This window comes from Fusarium proliferatum (assembly GCF_900067095.1).
Source record: "Fusarium proliferatum ET1 genome assembly, contig: FPRO_scaffold021, whole genome shotgun sequence".
Lineage (NCBI taxonomy): Eukaryota > Fungi > Ascomycota > Sordariomycetes > Hypocreales > Nectriaceae > Fusarium > Fusarium proliferatum.
In genome coordinates, this window is record NW_022194810.1 from 16,916 (window position 1) to 35,009 (window position 18,094).

Consider the following 18,094-nt stretch of genomic DNA (forward strand, 5'->3'; position numbering starts at 1 on the left):
GATGAAAGAAACGGCCTTGTCTAATCACAGAAGCGAGGGGGCTGAAAGCTGACAAGGCTGGGGCCTGAGCTAACGCAAGCGCCACCAATATCAAAACCTGTACACTTAGCGGGGAACACGCACCGTTTCCGAGAGATGCAGGGTGATTGACTTGAAAAGCCTTAGCGCCTTGTCCCAGGTGGGTCCGCCACGTCCCCATGAGAATACGAAGTACGGAGTAGCGCAACTGTGGATTCGTACCGCTTGATTCCTGTTTCAGTCGCTGCTAGCGGGGCGCCATCTCCAGCCGCGCTAGGTCATGTGGTGGTCCGTGTGAGAGTCCAACTTGAGGAGTGAAACCTGATAGATTCGTCCCGGGGCCTTACCGCCTCAAGTCTTTGGACAAGGATAAGTCACAAAATTTCATTCACAAAAAGTAATGAGCGGAGGTACCCTCCAGCGATCACACAGTACACACTAGCCTGTGAACAGGCATACCGCTCCTAGCGGGGGTTTGCAGCTACATCGTCACCTATCCTTGTACATAGCCTAGAGTGAGGCTGGCCGCTGCTGTTAGCTTGACGCTGTGATGTTTGAAGCTCTGTATTTCACCAGTAGAACAATCATTTTTGTGCTCTGTATCTTGATTATTACTCATAAAAACACAGTTTGACTTCATAAGCTTACGTTCTAATTAAGATTACTTTGCTTGGCTTATTACTTCTCAACATGGAGAGAGTAAGGCTTGCCTTCGACCACCAAGAACGGGCCAGAGACCTCCTGACTCAGTAAGGAACAAGGGGGTTGAAAGTTACTAGTTGTTGGCTCCACCTTTCAATTCATGGTGGTTGCCAGCCATTATCACGGAATTCATATCGCACCACACTTTTGATACAACAACCCTCGGGTAGCCATCCGATAAGCTCCGGATTCGAACGCTACAGCAAGAAAAAGGGGATCTGTCAATGGCGTGGCAAACACATCAGCTCATGAGGCTCGCACGCATGTCTCGTGTGTTAATATTAAGTTCTCGGGTAACCGAGTTCTTTTTCTACATTTCAATACCGCCTGAGCTACCAGAGCAAGAACCGAACCTACACTTCAAAAACCCAGTAACTCAGCACTTGCTGGGCCTTTCGCCTCCGGGCTTCGCTCGATTGACCTACCTTATTTTTAACTTCGCTTCCCTCATCACCTTAGTCATATGAGTTCAGGGCACTTAAGGTGCTATTACCGTTCTTTGATCCAGTTTCAACTCTCACTATCGCCACTCAAACCTCTAAAACGCGCTGTGCTATGTTACCGGCCAATGCAATGACCGACAATCCCCAGTCGAGCAGTGATTCTCAGATCACCTTCAAAGTGAAGACCGTATCAGGGAGCACGCTCGATGTCACCATGGGCGGTACAGAAACTGTCTCTAACCTCTTGGACAAGGTGGCCAAAAAGTTCCATGAGGAGATTTCTGCAAACTCGTCATGCATAATCTTCTCTGGTCAAGTCATGGAGAACGATAAAGCTTTGAGCGCCTGCGGGATCAAGAGCGATAACACAGTCTTCATCATCCGTAACAGCGCTGCCAGCAACCAGCAACCGGATCCCGCTTCCTGTGTTAATACCGTCGCATCAGCACCCATCTCTGCCAATGAAGACATGATCAACCAGCCCTTTGCCAACTTAATGGGCACCATCGACGGCGGCCCTAGCGGCCCTCTTACAGAACTCAGGCGCAGAAATGGCGGTGTACGTGCGATGATATCTCTATATTGAATAGTAGCTGACATTCATTCTAGGAACCCTCCTCTTCGTTCGCGGTATTGGAGCGGCTTGTCTGGGGCCATCCTAACTATACTCAACACGAGCGCGCGGCTCTGCGGGACCCCGTCGTCGTCGATAACATGATCAGTAAATACTTTAGGCTACCAGACGGTCACGAGGGTAGACATGTACTACACTTATTGACGGAAGCTTCCAGTAGTAGCCCTGATATAATAGGCAAAATGATAGACGAAGTGTGCAGACTGTTCGACAGTATGGTTGTAGGGTTCCCCGCCCCTGGAATCACTGGCACTGCACCTGTGAATGTAGTCAATGGAGGAAGTTCGCAGGTCCAACAAGAACAGAATACTTCTCAGCCAGACTTGGCGGGCATTCAGGAGGGAAATGAGGGCGTCCATGACGTGATGGATCCTATACGAGAGTTGTATATGCTTCAATTCAAAGACAGGGTCGAAGACGTTTACATGGACCGCTACGCTGAGGGGTTGCGCCGATTGAATGATGTCGGCTTTTGCGACTTTGAACAAAATATTGAAGCTCTGAATCAAGCTGATGGATCTGTTGAGGATGCTATTGAATATCTCACGAGGAAGAAGCTGGATAATGTGCCTGATAGATCTTAATCTACTAGGCTTGGTGTGGAGAATTTGAGATTTGAGTGTCAGTCAGAACAGAATGGAGCTCATTTTGTGCCAAACAACGGGTCATACACGTCAAGTAACATTGATTCGGATTGAAAATAGATCTACCAAATATAGTCATAATGGCTGGGAGAATACAGAGTATCTGGGAGTCGCACTTATATACAAATAGAGGCTTATATTTTTACGGAATCATTTGCAGACACCTTACGATCAATTGTCGAAAGAAAAGAGAGGGGTCCGTGATGCTCTCTGCCTTCTTTGTAGCTAAAGCATGAGACAATTTCTTTTCAGTGATTGTACGAGGACTCTCAGAACGTACTCAGAGTGATATACCGGTGACAGTCGCCACACGTACGTCAAGCTTTAAATAATTTATTACGTAATCGAGGCTGGGAAACTTTTGCAAGTATTAATTTAATGACATCCTTGCTATAAAGAGAAAAGATGATTTGAGACGCAAATATGCAGCAGGCCGTCACTCCGAGGGGCACGCAAGACCCCGTCTGTAAAGAGGAATCGATCATTGACGCTATCCAGATGATGATCAATAACTCAGATTTAAGATATCAGCTAGAGACTATGTGCATGTTCTTGGATCTATGGGCGTCGTTCAAAAGACGGGTTAAGAGATCGACGGGATCAGCAGAAGCCCGGAACACACAACCTTGGCTTGAGGTCACGTCGTCATTGTGATCAAGTCTCACGCCATAGAATGCGTGATTTGTGATATGGAAAGATATGGAGCTTTGGCCCGTCGTACGGTGGCAGCTTCTCAGGAAATGATACCACAAGTGGCTTTCTCGGCATACTGGAGAAGCTGGGTGGAAGAAGACGAGGTGTTTGTGATAAATGTAAGTACACCATGAACCTTCGCCCACTGCCATCCCTAGAGTCCGCCACATTTCGGGTACCACCCTGCCAAAACAACATCCACACCATGACTTAATCGCGTTACTTGAACAGATTGAAACGCCGGAATAAGGTGGAATACCTATCATTCTCCTTGTGAGAAAATCGCAGACAAAGAGGAGCAGGCTTGTCACGCGATCTACTGGATCAATCGACGAGGTCGACAACAAGAGTCAGCTAAAGACAAACCACGGTCCGGCAGACCCCGAATCTTGTCAGATGAGGACAAAATTCATATCGAGATACTCGACAGGAATTACCCTGTTATCTCATATATCATTGATGGGACGCAATCAAGAAGGTCAATCCGCCGCTGGCTTCTCAAGGAAGGGACACAAAATAGGCTCGCACTTCAACGCCCGTTTCTCAGCGAAGGAAGTGCCCAATAGAGAAAAGAATTGTTCATGCGACTGACAAAGTAATAGATATGAGTCTTTTTGGTACTGTTGGTGGTTTTCTGATGAGGTCTCAATCGACCGTAGAGACGGTGACTACCAAGTGATCATTTTATGGATCTGTTCGTCCAGACCCGCCTTTTATAGACAACACCACAGGGCGAGAAACTTCACAAGGATAAGCTACAACCTCGCAGACGACCTTTGAGACACTTGCAGATGTTCTTTGGTGCAATCAACTATCATAAACCGTCCTTTTGTCCCTTTGCCTGGCGACTCTGGGTCTGAGAGGGGGGTAGATCATGGCTGGCCTAACGGCTCTCACCAACACCAACGTTCTAGAAGGTCTACAGCGGATCTACGTTGACCACGACATAAAGATCGGCATTTAAAGATTTGTGTTTTGTTGCGACGGCGAATGGATCTACTCCATCATCGACGATAAACTTTATCTTAGGTCTCCAGGATGCCTGTCTGTGCAGAAAGAGCTCCCCCAACAAATCGATCGTGATGACAAAGAGGGTGTCTATCGTAAGACGCATCAGTCTGGCTCCAAGGCGATTTCCTTTGCGCAGTGCAGAGATCGGAACGAGACTTGGGTCTTTCTGTTTGTGAAGCCCTTCGCCAAGACTCATTGTGATTATGTATCATTGATGGGTGATTGGATCGATGAGGGTATTGAAGACTTCTCTGGCGAAGTTACTACTGAGCTCTTGACGTCTGATATTCTCGATATCGATGAGTTCTAGGATAAGTAAATGTCATGAGTCAACAATGAATTCCTCTTTGGCACTTCTACTGGTCTACTCGAGCACGGTTACGGTGAGCGCACTAGTATCTCTAAAGGACTTATTAATCCCGTCGTGTAGGCACATACTCTAGAATCTGGACAGCGCTTGGTCAAGCTTCGCAAGTATTGGGGTAAGGTCCGCAAGGGTATCTGGGAGGGAGTTTGGAGTGATGGGTCCAAGGAGTGGATTACTGGAGTGCAGGAGGAGATGGATCACAATTTTGGCAGCGACTCTGTTTTCTGGATTTCTTACGAGGATCTTATTCGAATATACTCTCACTTCGACTGTAATTAACTTTCCCGCTATCGCGACCCATGGTTCTCCTCTCATTCTAGTTCTTTCACAGTTTGATGGTCGATATTTCAGGGGTCTCCACGCACAGTACTCCTTCCGTCTTCACTTCCGGCTTCACTGCGAAGACTGCCTAGATGCGGAGCACTGCATTATACGCGCTCACGGTAACTATCTCATGGAGTGTTCAGTGTCTGTTGAACTGCCTGACCTCCTTGCTTGTAACTATGCTGTCTACCTCAAGGCCACTGACGAAAGAGACTCCAGGGTTCAGTCTGTTGAGTAGGCCGTCAAGTGCGAGGCTACCAACAAAACTGGAAGTGAGAAGCTCGCTCAAGTTGGCTACGCTTACGATGTAGCCCATAGCAAGTCTTAGGACCACATACAACAACGCGGACAAGAGAAAGCAACGTCGCGCAGAGTGGGAGGTTGAGCAGAAGCGCCTTAATAAGGAGTTCAACGCCAAGGTCAAGGCTGAGGACGAGAAGGCTGCTGAGGCTAAGAATAGGGCTCAAGAGGCTGATGACAAGGCTTTGAGCAAAAGAACTAAGGAGATCAAGATTTCAGAGGACAAGGATGAGCCTGTTGTTGATGAGCACCGCAAAGGACATGGCGGTTAGGTTATTTCCGTCTCAACTGGATCGCCTCACTTAACTCCCAAGTCCATGGACTCAACAACCGAGGGTACTGAAGAAAAGCACGAAGTTCCTCCAGTCAGTGGAGGACCTCCCTCAACCATCAAGGAAGAGGAGTCTCTTCTCGTACGCCCTCGAACTGCCTACGACTCTGCAGGCGAATCATCTCATTCGCCCATCGAAGACTGGGAAGCCCTCTACAGCAGCAACGGCATGGCTCGCAAGCCTCGCCTCACACAAGCCGACCAAGCCGCTGCCCAAGACTACTACGCCCCCAAGGAGGAAAAAATGCCCGAGCCCTGGAACGCCATTTGTATAGTCGGCGTGCGCATATACTCCAAGGACGAGAGCCTCGAGCTACGCACCGTGACGGAGGGCAGTGAGCTTCTAGGGGAAGGGGTGGGCTCAAAGGGGGCCACTGACCATGGCGACGCCCAGTTCAATCCGGGTGGTGGAAGATCTGACGATGAAGCTGCTTCCGATACAAAGCAAGGTGGTGGCACCAAGGTGCAAGGGATATCTGTGGACATCAGCAAGGAGAGCAAATACGCTGAAGAGTATACGATCTGATGAAAACACACTGCTCCAAAATGACTTACATCCATGTCAACTCTACTTTCACCGCCAAAGTCGGTTCCTCGACAGGTCTGCGACTTTGACCTTGAAGCTTGATATTAGTATGAATGCACCAACAATTTGGCGACTCCCATTAATAGGCGCGCTGACGGGTAAGAAGAAGTGGACGATGGGTGAGGCCATATCAAACGCAATACGCGTGAAGAGCCTATGGGGACGACTTGACAAGTTTCACCCCTAGCACCGGCGGAGAGCTTCTCGAACGACCGCGAACAAGATGATACTTTGCCGCCGCCGTACCCTTAGCGCTCTGGTAATTAGCGGGAATGAAATCTCTATAACTCGGGAGACACGGAGGATCAAGTCCAGTATATCCTAAACGAGTTCGGCAGCACAATTGCCTGGGGATGTTGATCCTGCCCCACGATTGACGAATATTTCACTGTTGAGTTGGTGGGCCTTCTGTCCATCTGGGCCATGGACTCAACACCTCGCTTGGTTACCAGGGCATTTCTCTCCCTCATACATGCTGTCGGCTTCCATCTTCTGGTCCTTTGGTAGAATTGAACTGGACTCACGCTTACCCTGCGCTATGCTGAGATCGTATTGTCGCCCTGTCAGCATGCTACGGCAGGATTGCCCTTGTCTTTGCTGCGGCTTCCATTATCGGTACTCTTTTCCTCTGATCCTCGCAGTGCATATTTTCTGACTGGCATTCGAGGATGGGGTGCAGTGAGGTCGTTCCGGTGAACTGGACTCACCTTAGTCGTTGCGGCGGGTTTGTCAGCTCCCAGGTATTTGATGGCGGTGGTTTTAAGGAGAGCTGTCGCGATATAATTATACCTCGAGAAAGAGACTTCCTCATTAGCGTGGGGTTGGGAGTCTTGTGTAAATATGGAGTTCTTGCATATCTCCCAGGAGACTATATCAAGGAAACGTGCGGCTTGAGGGGCTGGACGGAGAACATGCCGTACGACCTGAAGCTCAGACTACGGTTTGAGAACAGCGCAGATGAAGCGCTGTCGAGTTGACGCCTCTAAAACAGAGGGCATACTGAAACACATCTCCCTTGATCTATCTGGCTAGGTTGTTTATACCAGCCTTCGCGCTTGAGATTGACCGATCCAAGCCTGCATTGACGAACCACTTCCAGTGTAGCAAAGCCATGGTCTTTGAGTTATCGAAGGGCCTCGTTGATCTTTAAAGGATAGACAGCCGCGCCGATATGGCAAAGAACTGCAGGCCCCAACTCGTCCTGCTCGCTGGCCTTTCATTAACAATGATGTCGATAAACTTCTGAAGCACTGAGCCAGTCGCCATGCATCCCATTCCTCCCACCTGTCCCAGTACTCCGGAAGACGACCAAGATGGTCAACCTGTAGTCAAAGAATAAATGACGATCATGAATGCTACGAAATCGTTTGCGATTCGCCGTATGCGCGATGAGAGTCGTGACATGGATGCCGACGGGGACTTGGACGGATAACATCGGTCATTCTCTCGGGAACAAGGAAACACATAATGCAATAGTGTGTGCCCGTCTCTACCGGAGCTGGTAGTATGTAAAACTTCCGCCTTGAAGGCAAGGAGACAGAGTTACAATCCAGCCTGCTGATGGACGGATAACCTGAATGCATCGGATGAGACTTCCGCCGCGGCAGCACTCAGAAGCATCCAGCCAGTGCTACGTCGACCACTGACACCGCAGGTACGGAAACCAGTAAACCAAACAATGCAAAATATTCGCAGACTTCTCCACCAATAGTTATACAACGGCCACTAAAGTGCTAGTGTTCTCGATAGTCACTATTGAACAAGACAAAAGTTGTGTCGTGGGGTTTGAGCACCGGAGCCTCCGGGTACCTTCCGTTGCTGAAAACATCCAGTGTGGCTGCAAGGCTTCTCAAGATAATGAGCACGGGATCTATCAAAGCATAGTGGACTTTATATATTCGGTTCGGGCGTTCGAGCGGGCAAGCATCTCGATTAGGCAGAGAAATACGCCTCGGGCGTGGTCAAAAGAGGTATGATGGAGGTGTCAATTTGCTTGAGGATGATATTGATATCGTTGACTGTCACTACTGCAAAATCAGCTTTTTGGGAGCGAGGTCGAGGGGTAATCTAAAAATTGACTACACTGCGTGAATATCTGCTAGCACAACCAAGCTCTTCGATACCGCCAATAACTTCGCGATTATCTCCAACTTAGTAAGCAAGACCTCGACGAATCTCCTCGAGCCGTCCCATACGCAAAAGACGTTCTTGTTAGTGTGTTCCCCATCGTAGACAAGTTCGACGTCCACCACAATACGATCAACTAGGACGTCTCCAAGATCAGCACGTTCATCCGTGTATGGTCGATCATGGACAGGATCAAGGCCGGGCTGGAGGAGAAGCAACTCTAATGGGGTCTCAACACGAAAGACTACAGGGACTATAACAGGTCCACCGGCCCGATTGACCTCTACCCCGAGTAGAAGCCAACCCTCCAGATCGCCGCGACGGAGAACGAGCTCTTCTCGGTTGCTTTCGAAGACTCCAAGTCCGAGTTCTGGTCGTTCTTCGATCTGCGTCTCTTCGGCGAGCCCTCTCGAGCAGGACTTGGCCAACATCTCTGAGATGTTCATGGAGGGGCAGATGGATGAGGCCGTGGGGCACCAGATCCCTCGAGCATGAAACTAACCCATAGCCAACTGAACAAGCTGAGTTATAATTTTTCAGCCTTTGGCACGTAACGAATTGACTACCGCAGGGACCATCGGCAGACGGGCCGTGCTGGCCTTGGAAACATTGCTAGGTGGGACTTGCGCGGCAAGGACGGAGTCAAGGATAGTTGCGTCTGTGAAGAGCGGAAGAGATCGATGAAGGGAGAGGAGTCACAATGAGTGTAGACTTTGGGTTATGATAGAGTCGCGGCTAGGAGGAAGTTTGTCGGGCATGACGATACTAACCTTTTCCTTATGACATTGATCTTTGGCTGGATTTGGACGCTGTTCTCCAGGTCGTCGGTATCTTTATGTTTACTGCAGCGTGAGTCGAGAAGTGAACGCGGGGCTGGCTGTAGACCTTTGGCGCCCAGCACTCCACATGGCGCGTAACCTGCCTTCCCAACCCCTACCACTTTACCAAACTTTCCAAGGGGCCAACCGCGACGACATTGCGCTCAACGATGAGTTCCATGATGCCGCTCTCGATCAGAGGTTCCACTCTTAAGAAACCCTCTGCAGATGACGAACCTGCCCTTGATGATCAGCCTGGGAGAGAGGCTGTACGAGAACAAAGTTACGCGTGACAACAGCGCTGCCGCCGCCCTTGGCCCAACATTTCCGCTTAACGAGTTACGCAGATTACCACTCCTGTTTCGCTCCACAGCAAGCACCCAAGAAATCGCTTCCGATCAAGACCTTCGCGCGGCAACACTCGTCCCACGAACGCTCCCCACGACCGAATATTCGCGCCGCAACAATCAGTCAGGGACCGCTCTTGATCCAGACATTCGCTCAGCAATAAAGACAAGAAGCAGGATTGAGCCGGAGGAGTCGAATGTCCTGGCCAGACTTCAAGACGGAGGCCCCTTCAGGTCTGTGCACACTGGGCAGAGGCTTGGTGATCTTGCTGACCTGCTTCCAGTTTTCAGCAAAGCGCCCCGATCAAACCTACGACGCATCTCGCGCCCTCTTAAGCCCGTCCGACTTCGGCAAACCCCCTCTCGCCTTCCCAGTCGACGCCGCAGCTTTGGCCGAGAGTGGTCCACTGGATTTCCCGAGCATTTCAGATATCTATCCTCCGTTATAGTCGACAATGACCAAGATGTTATCAATCTTACAGTTGACGGCATGACTGACCTGACTATTGACACTGGCCTTGTCGAGCGTGGCTAGCTGGCCCTGACACCGACCCGGCTGCTCAGCGTCGACACCCAGGCCCGCTCGTTTCAACACCTGCGTGCGTGCGTATTCCCTGGGTAGCCAACTTGTCGAGCTTGTCCTGGTCCAGGTCGTGCTTCGGTGCCAATCGACCGGCGCAATTACCTTCCGTGGCACATCTGTCATACAAGCCTGTGACGGCGTGACCAAGCTCCACGAGATACTATATGAGGCATGCATGCTCATCTACCGAGGTGACGACCGACGAAGCCAAGATCTCATGGATCCCGACCTTTGCGCCGCCACCTGAGTACAACCACTCACCTTCACCAAACGTGCCCCGACTTCTACCGACCAGGCCGTTTGATCTGCCGCTGGGAGCTGGGCGGCCAAGGGAAGGAGCTGGAAGAGTCCTTGGTCAAATTGGATACCGCTGAAGTCCAACATCCGGAGTGCAAGCTATGGCATTTAGCAAGAAGCTACGGTCAAGAAACGTAGTAGGCTCCTTCACCGACAGGGGTTTCGTCGACCTGGGATGCCCGATGACCAGCCACAGGTGCCAAAGTGAGTGACAGCAATACACCATGTTCGACACCTGCTCGGGTGCTGGTGGGGTGTCGCGGGGCGGGGGGTCCCTGTGGCTGGCTGTATGCGGTTGATAAGGTGCAAGAGGTCTGGGGCACCTGCTAGACGAACCTTCCTGACCCTGCCAGTACTCTCCCTCCGCCTATACATGCGCACCGGCGCATGATGGTAAACATCTTCGCACTCTGTATCTGCAATCAGTTGTTAAAGAGGCTACGTCGAGGGATTGCCGCTGCCGAGCAGAAACTCGGTCCCGCAAGAAAACGTCACATCAAGCCATTCAACGGCTCCATCGGTGGCTTTACGCAAGGGCACTCAGTGCGCTGGTAGGTTGTCAGGCTCTACACCTGGGTTCTACCCGAGCCCGAAGGCGGCTGATCATAACTGCGGTGGCAACTGGCGAGACACCCACTCTTCCCCGAGACTACACAAGGAGACGGCCTGCTCCCCTATAACAGCATCAGAAAGGCGCCCCCGCTGATGATTTGGTGTCACATTGGGGCGAGCTTTAGGACATTGATATTGCGTGGTGCTTTGGTCCTGCTAGAGCACTCCACCACTCAGAGCAGCTTGCAGAGATTGTCGCCACGATAGTGGAGGACTTCTACCACCTCGACGGCGGCACGCAGAATCTGACTGCGGGAGTTGACAAGCCTGCAAGGATTCCTCTGCCATACCGATTCTTCAGAGGCAACGCCTCGATTCATCAAGAATCCTGCGATTGACTTGACATAGTAGGAGAGTTTTGGGAGATAGCATATTGTGATTCGGGTGGTATTGGTTGGCAGGCTTTTCTGGTTGACGGTATCGAACAGAAACAGGATTTATACGATTTAGCAAGGGATTGAAAGCTTGTTGGCCTATATTGAATGGGTCAACCAATTCACAACCATCATGACGACTTTTCATTTTGACTGGCATGTTTCTTTGCCAGCCGCGCCACTGCACACTCCTAACTGCCTATCTCAGCGATGCACTTACCTAATGATCGCCTCCATCTTCAAGCTAGTTGCAGGTTGCAACAGCAGTGCGTAGAGTTGCAGTAGTTCTGAGATGTCTTCAACTGAACGTCAACGTTTCATAGCAACCATTACTTACAGGCATGAATCGATAAAGCAATGTCACACCGTATCAGATGGGTCTTTTCTCGTGAGATCACGCTATTAGAGATATCGAGTGCTCTAAGATGGAACCGTACCGTTACCAAGTCCACTTGAGAGTCTACTACAAATGCTGGTAGGGGGTATCTGATGCCTGATACTGACATAAATGAGATCACCAGCAGCAGGACCATGAGTTTGTAGTCGAAACACAAGAGCATATCAGCTCCGGAAATACCCCATCAAGACCGCAACGTATACCTAACGACACGGCTACAGCTGCACTTGGCTAAATCCTTGAGCAGTTCGAATCAATGCTTTTCATACCCGGTTCCATCGCAAACTCAGTGATGATGTTTGGCCGACCATAATACGGGGATCATCAGCAATTCAGTAACAATACCAACTTGGGTACCGACTGAGCTCGCTATGAGAGTCAAAGAAAGTCGACTCTTGTGGTATTTTTGATCTCTCGGGCGTGTTTCCATATCTAACGTCGACGATCGTTCCACTGGCAGTCGTGGCCTCCTGTTTCACCAGTGACGAAGGAGAATGTTGCCAGTGAATTGCCGGATACAAAGCCGGCAAGTTAGCTTACGAGACTAGGCACACAACTGCGTCACTGGTCGTCACATAAAAGAGGTCGGTGATCAGTATGGAGAATTCACCTGCCAACGCTCTATGACATGGTGAGTGGACGTGAAGAAAGTACGGATTGACCGAACAGAGCACAGAGCTTTCGCACCAGATTGAATACTTGGTCTCGAATGGGCCTAATAGTAGATCATTGTGCTTGATAAATAATTAGACCACTCAATAGTCGGGTAGTCGGTGTTTTAACTGGGTGACCGTTTGATAGCTTTTCTGCGGGACGAATAATGGAATCGATGATGTAGACGTGCCGGGTTTAGTATTAAAAGCTACCCTACATCTGCCGTTCAATGACCACAATGCAGTTTGCATTCTCGACCTCTTCTTCATTTATATGGTATAGTCAGTGTTCGCCTGGCTCGATTCCACGTAACAACGACCAAAGTGGTCAATGATAGAATGGTCCGAAGCCCTCACGGAGGCACCGCGAAAAGAGTTGAACATTTGCTGCCACTGACCATGGGATTTCTGAGATCTCACTACGGGGTAAATCGGTGGAATTTGTGAGTGGGGAAGGTGCCAGCCGCGAGTTATCATGGAGCCCCGCCTACTGACAAATAATCTTGAACATGTTACCCTCTACAATGCCTGGAGCCACATTTCAGCCAGATCAAGCTTCGTAACACAAACGTACATTTCTATTGCCAACATCCGCCCTCTACAACCTCTTCTTGTCACAACAGCATTGTCATACATCACGGACGAATCGCCGTCAACGAACTGTTCGAGAGAGCCTGTGCGAGAAGCTTAGTGTTATGCGAAGGAGGCGCGTCATTGGCCAAGAGGGAACCGCAGCGCGCCCCAGCACCAGTAATAAACCCGACCGGCGACAGTGGACGAATACATTGTGGCTTTCTCTCGCTTTTCCTCCGAAACAGATCCAATGCTAGCTTCAAGGGGCTCAGATCCGTGAGACAAGTGGTGTCCTGAAAAGCAGACGCCGTGGCCTGACTTTTCGTGATTAGCAGACGGCCACCTTCAGTAAGCTCTGCGAAGCTTTTCTCCCCGAACACCCCGCTTTCAAGAATCGAAATCTCCTATTCACCTTTCGGAACAAATGTGCTCAACACCTAATAGATAGCAAACGAGAACACGCTCAAACGAACCCCTCCGAAGCCCTCAGCGACGTCGCCGAGGAAATGTTTACAGGGAGACCCCAGCGACACCAGGACGGACGCCTTACCATCGACGAGGCCTCGAACCGCTGCGATCGGATGGGGCTGAAGACTCGCGTGCGCCTGCTCCGAAAGTGTCAGCTAATCCAAATAATGTGCAAACAAATGTGCACAGCCTCCCTCCACTCAAGATTAGCATTCACCCCCATGGCTCTTGGTTTGATCGGAGAACGACTCGGGGACTGAGCGGAGGACTGAATCGGCATTACATCGACGTCGAAAAACAAGAGAGCGATAAGCATCATCGGAATACTCACCTGTCGCGAAACTATCCACGCACCATCTACAGGAATGTTGATCGGTCGTTGGCATTGCCCCGTAGATGGACACGCCAAATTACCAAGAGTCAGATTGACGAGCTGCCACTGAGGAAGGACGACAGGTAGAAGCCGTCGACAACGAACGATAAGCCGACGCCTGGTCCACCAGACACATCCACGCCAATTCAATGGAAAGCCGCAAAGGACTAGGGTTAAGGGGTGCCAAGACCCGTTGGTGGTGTGTTGTAGGCAGAAATCTCCGGGTGGGTAAGGGTAGACTCGATTCGGCCCGACCGTGACATCTCATGTGCAGAGCTGCGATCTTGCCTACACACGCCATCCCGTTGCTGGCGAGAAGTGGCTTCGACCTTCATGATGCAAACCGATTCGTTCCGGGATTGCAGGTGTTAGCCAACTAGATCATTTGTACAGTGAAGAAAGCTGAGCTTCCGCCTGTATTCCGAAATGTCCTCTCATCTCATCACTTGACCCCGATTCATCACATGCCGATGAAAGCTCGGGGCGTCCTCATTTTTGATGTTCTCGCATAATTTATATAGACGGAGCACAGTTGGAAGGCAACTATCGTACTCTTTTTAACTGACTCCCGCCTTCCTCAGATACTGAGCTGGCTGAAAATTATTGGGAAAAAGTCGAGTACTAAGTTCAAGGCCCACAGGCTATTTTTGAGAATCATGGTTGCATCATGCGTCAAAATTCACAAACGGTGGTGGGAAACGATGTCAGGTTAACATTATGTCTACAGAGTCTCGCTGCGTAGACTCCGTAAGGATCTCGAAATTGTTTCTTCGGCTGTCGCCAGTGCTTGCCTTTGGTACCTTGCAGATATAGTACATGGCGCAAGAGATTCATGCAAGTTTCTGCTCGCTGGCGTGCGTGCCTGTGACACGAACACCAGACCTATTTCTATTTCTAGCATCAAAGCTTGCCAACTCATATCGTTGCACAATAATGAAGTTGAGTTGGTGAAAACTACAGTTCTAGTGGATAAGATAACGCACGGGACTGGAAAAAGACCTGCTGTTCTCTCATGCCAAGATATTGTAAACTAAAATCCAAAAGGACGTGATATAGCAATTGAACAGTTGATCTCAGTCAATATTCAAGCTGCCATTGATGCGAGAAATAGAAGTAATTGACGATTTATTTCGAAGGTTGAAAACGCATAAATGTCGTAGACGTTCTTCTTAGCATTGACAAAGTATATTGACAATATATGGTTTCATTACACTCAGGCAAGTATCTAGCAGGAAACAATCATTTCAGTATCGTATGTCCGACGCTTCATTCGTCAAGTTGGAGGCTGTGAGTACTTAACAACAATCATATGGAGAGGCCGTGATGTCCCTCGCCTGCTGTAGCTATGCTATTCTCATACGTAACCCGTTTCCAGCCTTTCAATTCCGACGGATCACGAGACCATACTGTCAGTGGGAAAAACCGTTCGTTTCTCCTCAAAATGACGTAAGAGGAATTTCCCGAGTACTCCACCGTGTTGATCTCGAAGTCTGTAGAAACATCAGTTAAGTCATTATCTTAGATAAAGGGATGGTACAAATCTTACGTTTGTTGTGGGGAATCTGAGCAAGCATAGCTGTCAATGACTGTAGAGAAGTTACAGGTTTGTTATCGATATGTGTGATGAAAATCATTGCAGTTGCGCGATATGTATGTGCGGGCGAGCCGCGGTGAGTGCAAGTAACGTAAGCTTCGCTGGGCAGTTTCTGGATGGACTGCCTAACAATGCGGTGTGGCATCTGAACAAGCAAGCCGTCAAAACATACAAGCTGAGTTGTTTCGAAATCATCTTCAAGAAGCGTCTGAGAGGGAAAGACCACGAACCTCCAAACTTTTCAACCACGAGGGTTTGGTGATCAAGGTCAATGAAAACGCTAATGAGCACTTCAAAATCGAGACGGGGCTCGTATGACTGGGCATCGAGTATAGCCTCTCAAACCCAGGAAACGCATGATTCTCCAAGTTCTCGGGAGACACTGCGCATTCGAGAGGCTCTAAGGAGACGAGTAATGCATCCAAAATGACTCTCGGAATCACGGCCTCGGGACGTCAAAACGCAGAAAGACTGATACAGTCCAACACATTCCGATCATCCTACCAATCAATAAAGAGCGGCCGGCAAGCATGCTCTCCGTGCTGGTACCGTGGGAGGTTTGTAGAGCTTCCCCACCAGCGGAAGAAAACGAGAAGAAACGAGCCAAAACGCAACTTTGGAACAAGCACCACTGTGGACGACTGAGGGAAATGCTCAAAAACGAGCTCAAGTCAAAAAAGTCGAAGGAATCTCGCATCAGAGAAAGCCTCCAGACATTTCTCGTTAAATACGACAAATATGGCGTCACCTTACATGCAAAGGCTGTTGCCATGTTGCATGCCCATTTACTCTACATCCCGTATGGTATAGGAGGCTCCAAGGACAATCAGTCCTATGTTGAGAACGTAGATACCACGTATCCGTATCACATACTGGAGATCTCAATCGGCGCGCATCTCATAGTAGCCTCTCGACCTGAGCTGGTGTACTTCATAGCCCATTTCCAGCCAGCCTCCGAAGATACGGCTGAGGGATGGGAGCGAGCAGAGTTGGAAGCGAGGAGGCAGGCCAAGAAGGAGTATCTGCGTAATGCCTACTTGTGCTGGACCAAAAACGAGAAAACGTGAGTGTGCATGTCTTCTCCAAAGACGCATGGACTTTTTGTGAAACTTGGAGGGTAACCGCTTGACCGTGGGGTTTAGGGATGAACAACGCATTGCCATACTCGTTGTGATTGGAACAAAGTTCAAGGTTCTCTGTGTGGACAAACAGCCGAAGCTCCCAGCGAGGACTGAGAAGCCCCCAGAAAGTGAAGTCAACGAAAGTTGGTATTACGACCCATGGAAATCCTGCTCAAACATGCAAACTGATCTCTGTCGTGCCTGGACTGAGCTAACGTTTGGCTATGTCAATGAGAGAGAACAGCCCTATGACCTAAAGGATGCCAAAGATGAAGGTGCTATCATCAAGGCCATGGAATGGTTGGTTGAGCAAGCAGAGTCGTGCGATCCCACGGGTTGGGAAGGAATTGCGAGGCAAGGCGCCAATTTCCCTTATCGAATAGAAGCCGCAGGATGATACTTGAGTGTCTAACGCCCTATTAATTGATGAATCCATCCGTACTTCTCTGCAATTTGGAGAATCGTATTTGTAGGTGCTCGAGAAAGCCGTGTTGGCAAGCATATTCTCCAAAGAAGAACTGTGTTAGATGGCAGTAGCTTGAAAGAGAATGGATAAGTCGTCATATTCTCCAAAGAAGAACTGTGTTAGATGGCAGTAGCTTGAAAGAGAATGGATAAGTCGTGGCAGCATAGACCGCTGGTGGGTGAAAGCAGCTTGCGTCTAGTAGCACAACTCGAATCAGAACGGCTCGGCTTTACCTAGCCAAAGGGGAAGGACCTACATGGTTGTAGACGTGTAGGTTGGAGATTTCTGAGTTGTCGCTGGTATCTTGATCCTGTTGCTTGGATTTCAGGCCCTTCATTGTGGAAGGGAGCCCACCCAGGACGGGGTCGGTAGTCATCCATTCATGGAAAGCGAGGCGCACGTCCTGGTGGAAACGACCGATTCATTCGCAATATTCCACCATGGCTGCCCTACGACCCAGAAGCATATGCTCGAAAACCTCCTGCACGAACGTACCCAGATGAATCTCGGGAGCAGCAAAGGTCCAAGGCGAGAGACAACTAAGCCCTGCAAGATTACCAAATAACGCCGACTTGATTACATACTGATGCTTAATGAAGCAGAAGACATATTGACAGCACAGGGTAGTCATTGCTGGTATAAGTTAGCAGTGGTGGCATCATCTCTGTTCTAGGCGACCTATAGCGATTGCAAATTTGATGGTGGCTCGCAGTGCGTCCATGTTGGGTGTCCACTTTTGTCCGTCTGATATAGCTTGCCCTCAGTGAAAGGCGAGGTTGCCGTGCTTCTCTTCTATGCCGTGCAGCATCATATCCTTGTGGTGTGTCGTCCACTTCACGCATCGGAAGAGAAGTGCTCTACTGTTTCTTTCGCCTGTCTCTCATTGGTGGATGTAAGACTTACGCGAGCGTTGTCACACTAATGCATTGGTCCAACAAACAAAACTTGCTCGGTGTTCTCTGGGTTTATGAGATGGAAGAAGAATTTGATCGTGCTATTCAGGAAGGGACATACGATGATGGATATTTTCCTGGGCGTTTGATAAAGGGACTCAAGAAGCTTACAGATAAAGTCGATTTTATTCCTGCAGCAGTCAGCTATGGTCATACATTCGATGTCAGACGCAGAATTGACGGAGTGGTGCCCGCCAGTGACTGTACTGACCGCATGCTTATGATGATGATGCCATTCGTGCTATCATCAAACATGACCTGGGAGAAAAGAATGAAATTCATTGC

The 18,094-nt window shown here is 49.5% G+C and overlaps 5 protein-coding genes across 5 annotated transcripts; 4 read left to right on the forward strand and 1 right to left on the reverse strand.

Annotated features, from left to right (window-relative positions):
* Positions 1–1,293: 1,293 nt before the first annotated feature.
* On the forward strand, positions 1,294–2,381 carry FPRO_16108 (uncharacterized protein; the record flags this gene model as incomplete). The annotated part of the gene is made up of 2 exons (XM_031225216.1): positions 1,294–1,722; positions 1,773–2,381. The coding sequence occupies 2 exons, from the start codon at positions 1,294–1,296 to the stop codon at positions 2,379–2,381; spliced, it is 1,038 nt and encodes a 345-aa protein (XP_031090397.1).
* A 2,099-nt stretch (positions 2,382–4,480) lies between these two features.
* Positions 4,481–5,408, forward strand: FPRO_16109 (uncharacterized protein; the record flags this gene model as incomplete). Its single annotated transcript, XM_031225217.1, has 4 exons — positions 4,481–4,528; positions 4,576–4,783; positions 4,833–5,070; positions 5,165–5,408. The coding sequence occupies 4 exons, from the start codon at positions 4,481–4,483 to the stop codon at positions 5,406–5,408; spliced, it is 738 nt and encodes a 245-aa protein (XP_031090398.1).
* A 2,723-nt stretch (positions 5,409–8,131) lies between these two features.
* Positions 8,132–8,626, reverse strand: FPRO_16110 (uncharacterized protein; the record flags this gene model as incomplete). Its single annotated transcript, XM_031225218.1, has 1 exon — positions 8,132–8,626. The coding sequence occupies one exon, from the start codon at positions 8,624–8,626 to the stop codon at positions 8,132–8,134; it is 495 nt and encodes a 164-aa protein (XP_031090399.1).
* Positions 8,627–9,542: 916 nt separating this feature from the next.
* FPRO_16111 (uncharacterized protein) lies at positions 9,543–9,880 on the forward strand (the record flags this gene model as incomplete). The annotated part of the gene is made up of 2 exons (XM_031225219.1): positions 9,543–9,579; positions 9,630–9,880. 2 exons carry the CDS (start codon positions 9,543–9,545, stop codon positions 9,878–9,880), a joined length of 288 nt encoding a protein of 95 aa, XP_031090400.1.
* Positions 9,881–15,799: 5,919 nt separating this feature from the next.
* On the forward strand, positions 15,800–16,787 carry FPRO_16112 (uncharacterized protein; the record flags this gene model as incomplete). The annotated part of the gene is made up of 2 exons (XM_031225220.1): positions 15,800–16,332; positions 16,412–16,787. The coding sequence occupies 2 exons, from the start codon at positions 15,800–15,802 to the stop codon at positions 16,785–16,787; spliced, it is 909 nt and encodes a 302-aa protein (XP_031090401.1).
* Positions 16,788–18,094: the final 1,307 nt, after the last annotated feature.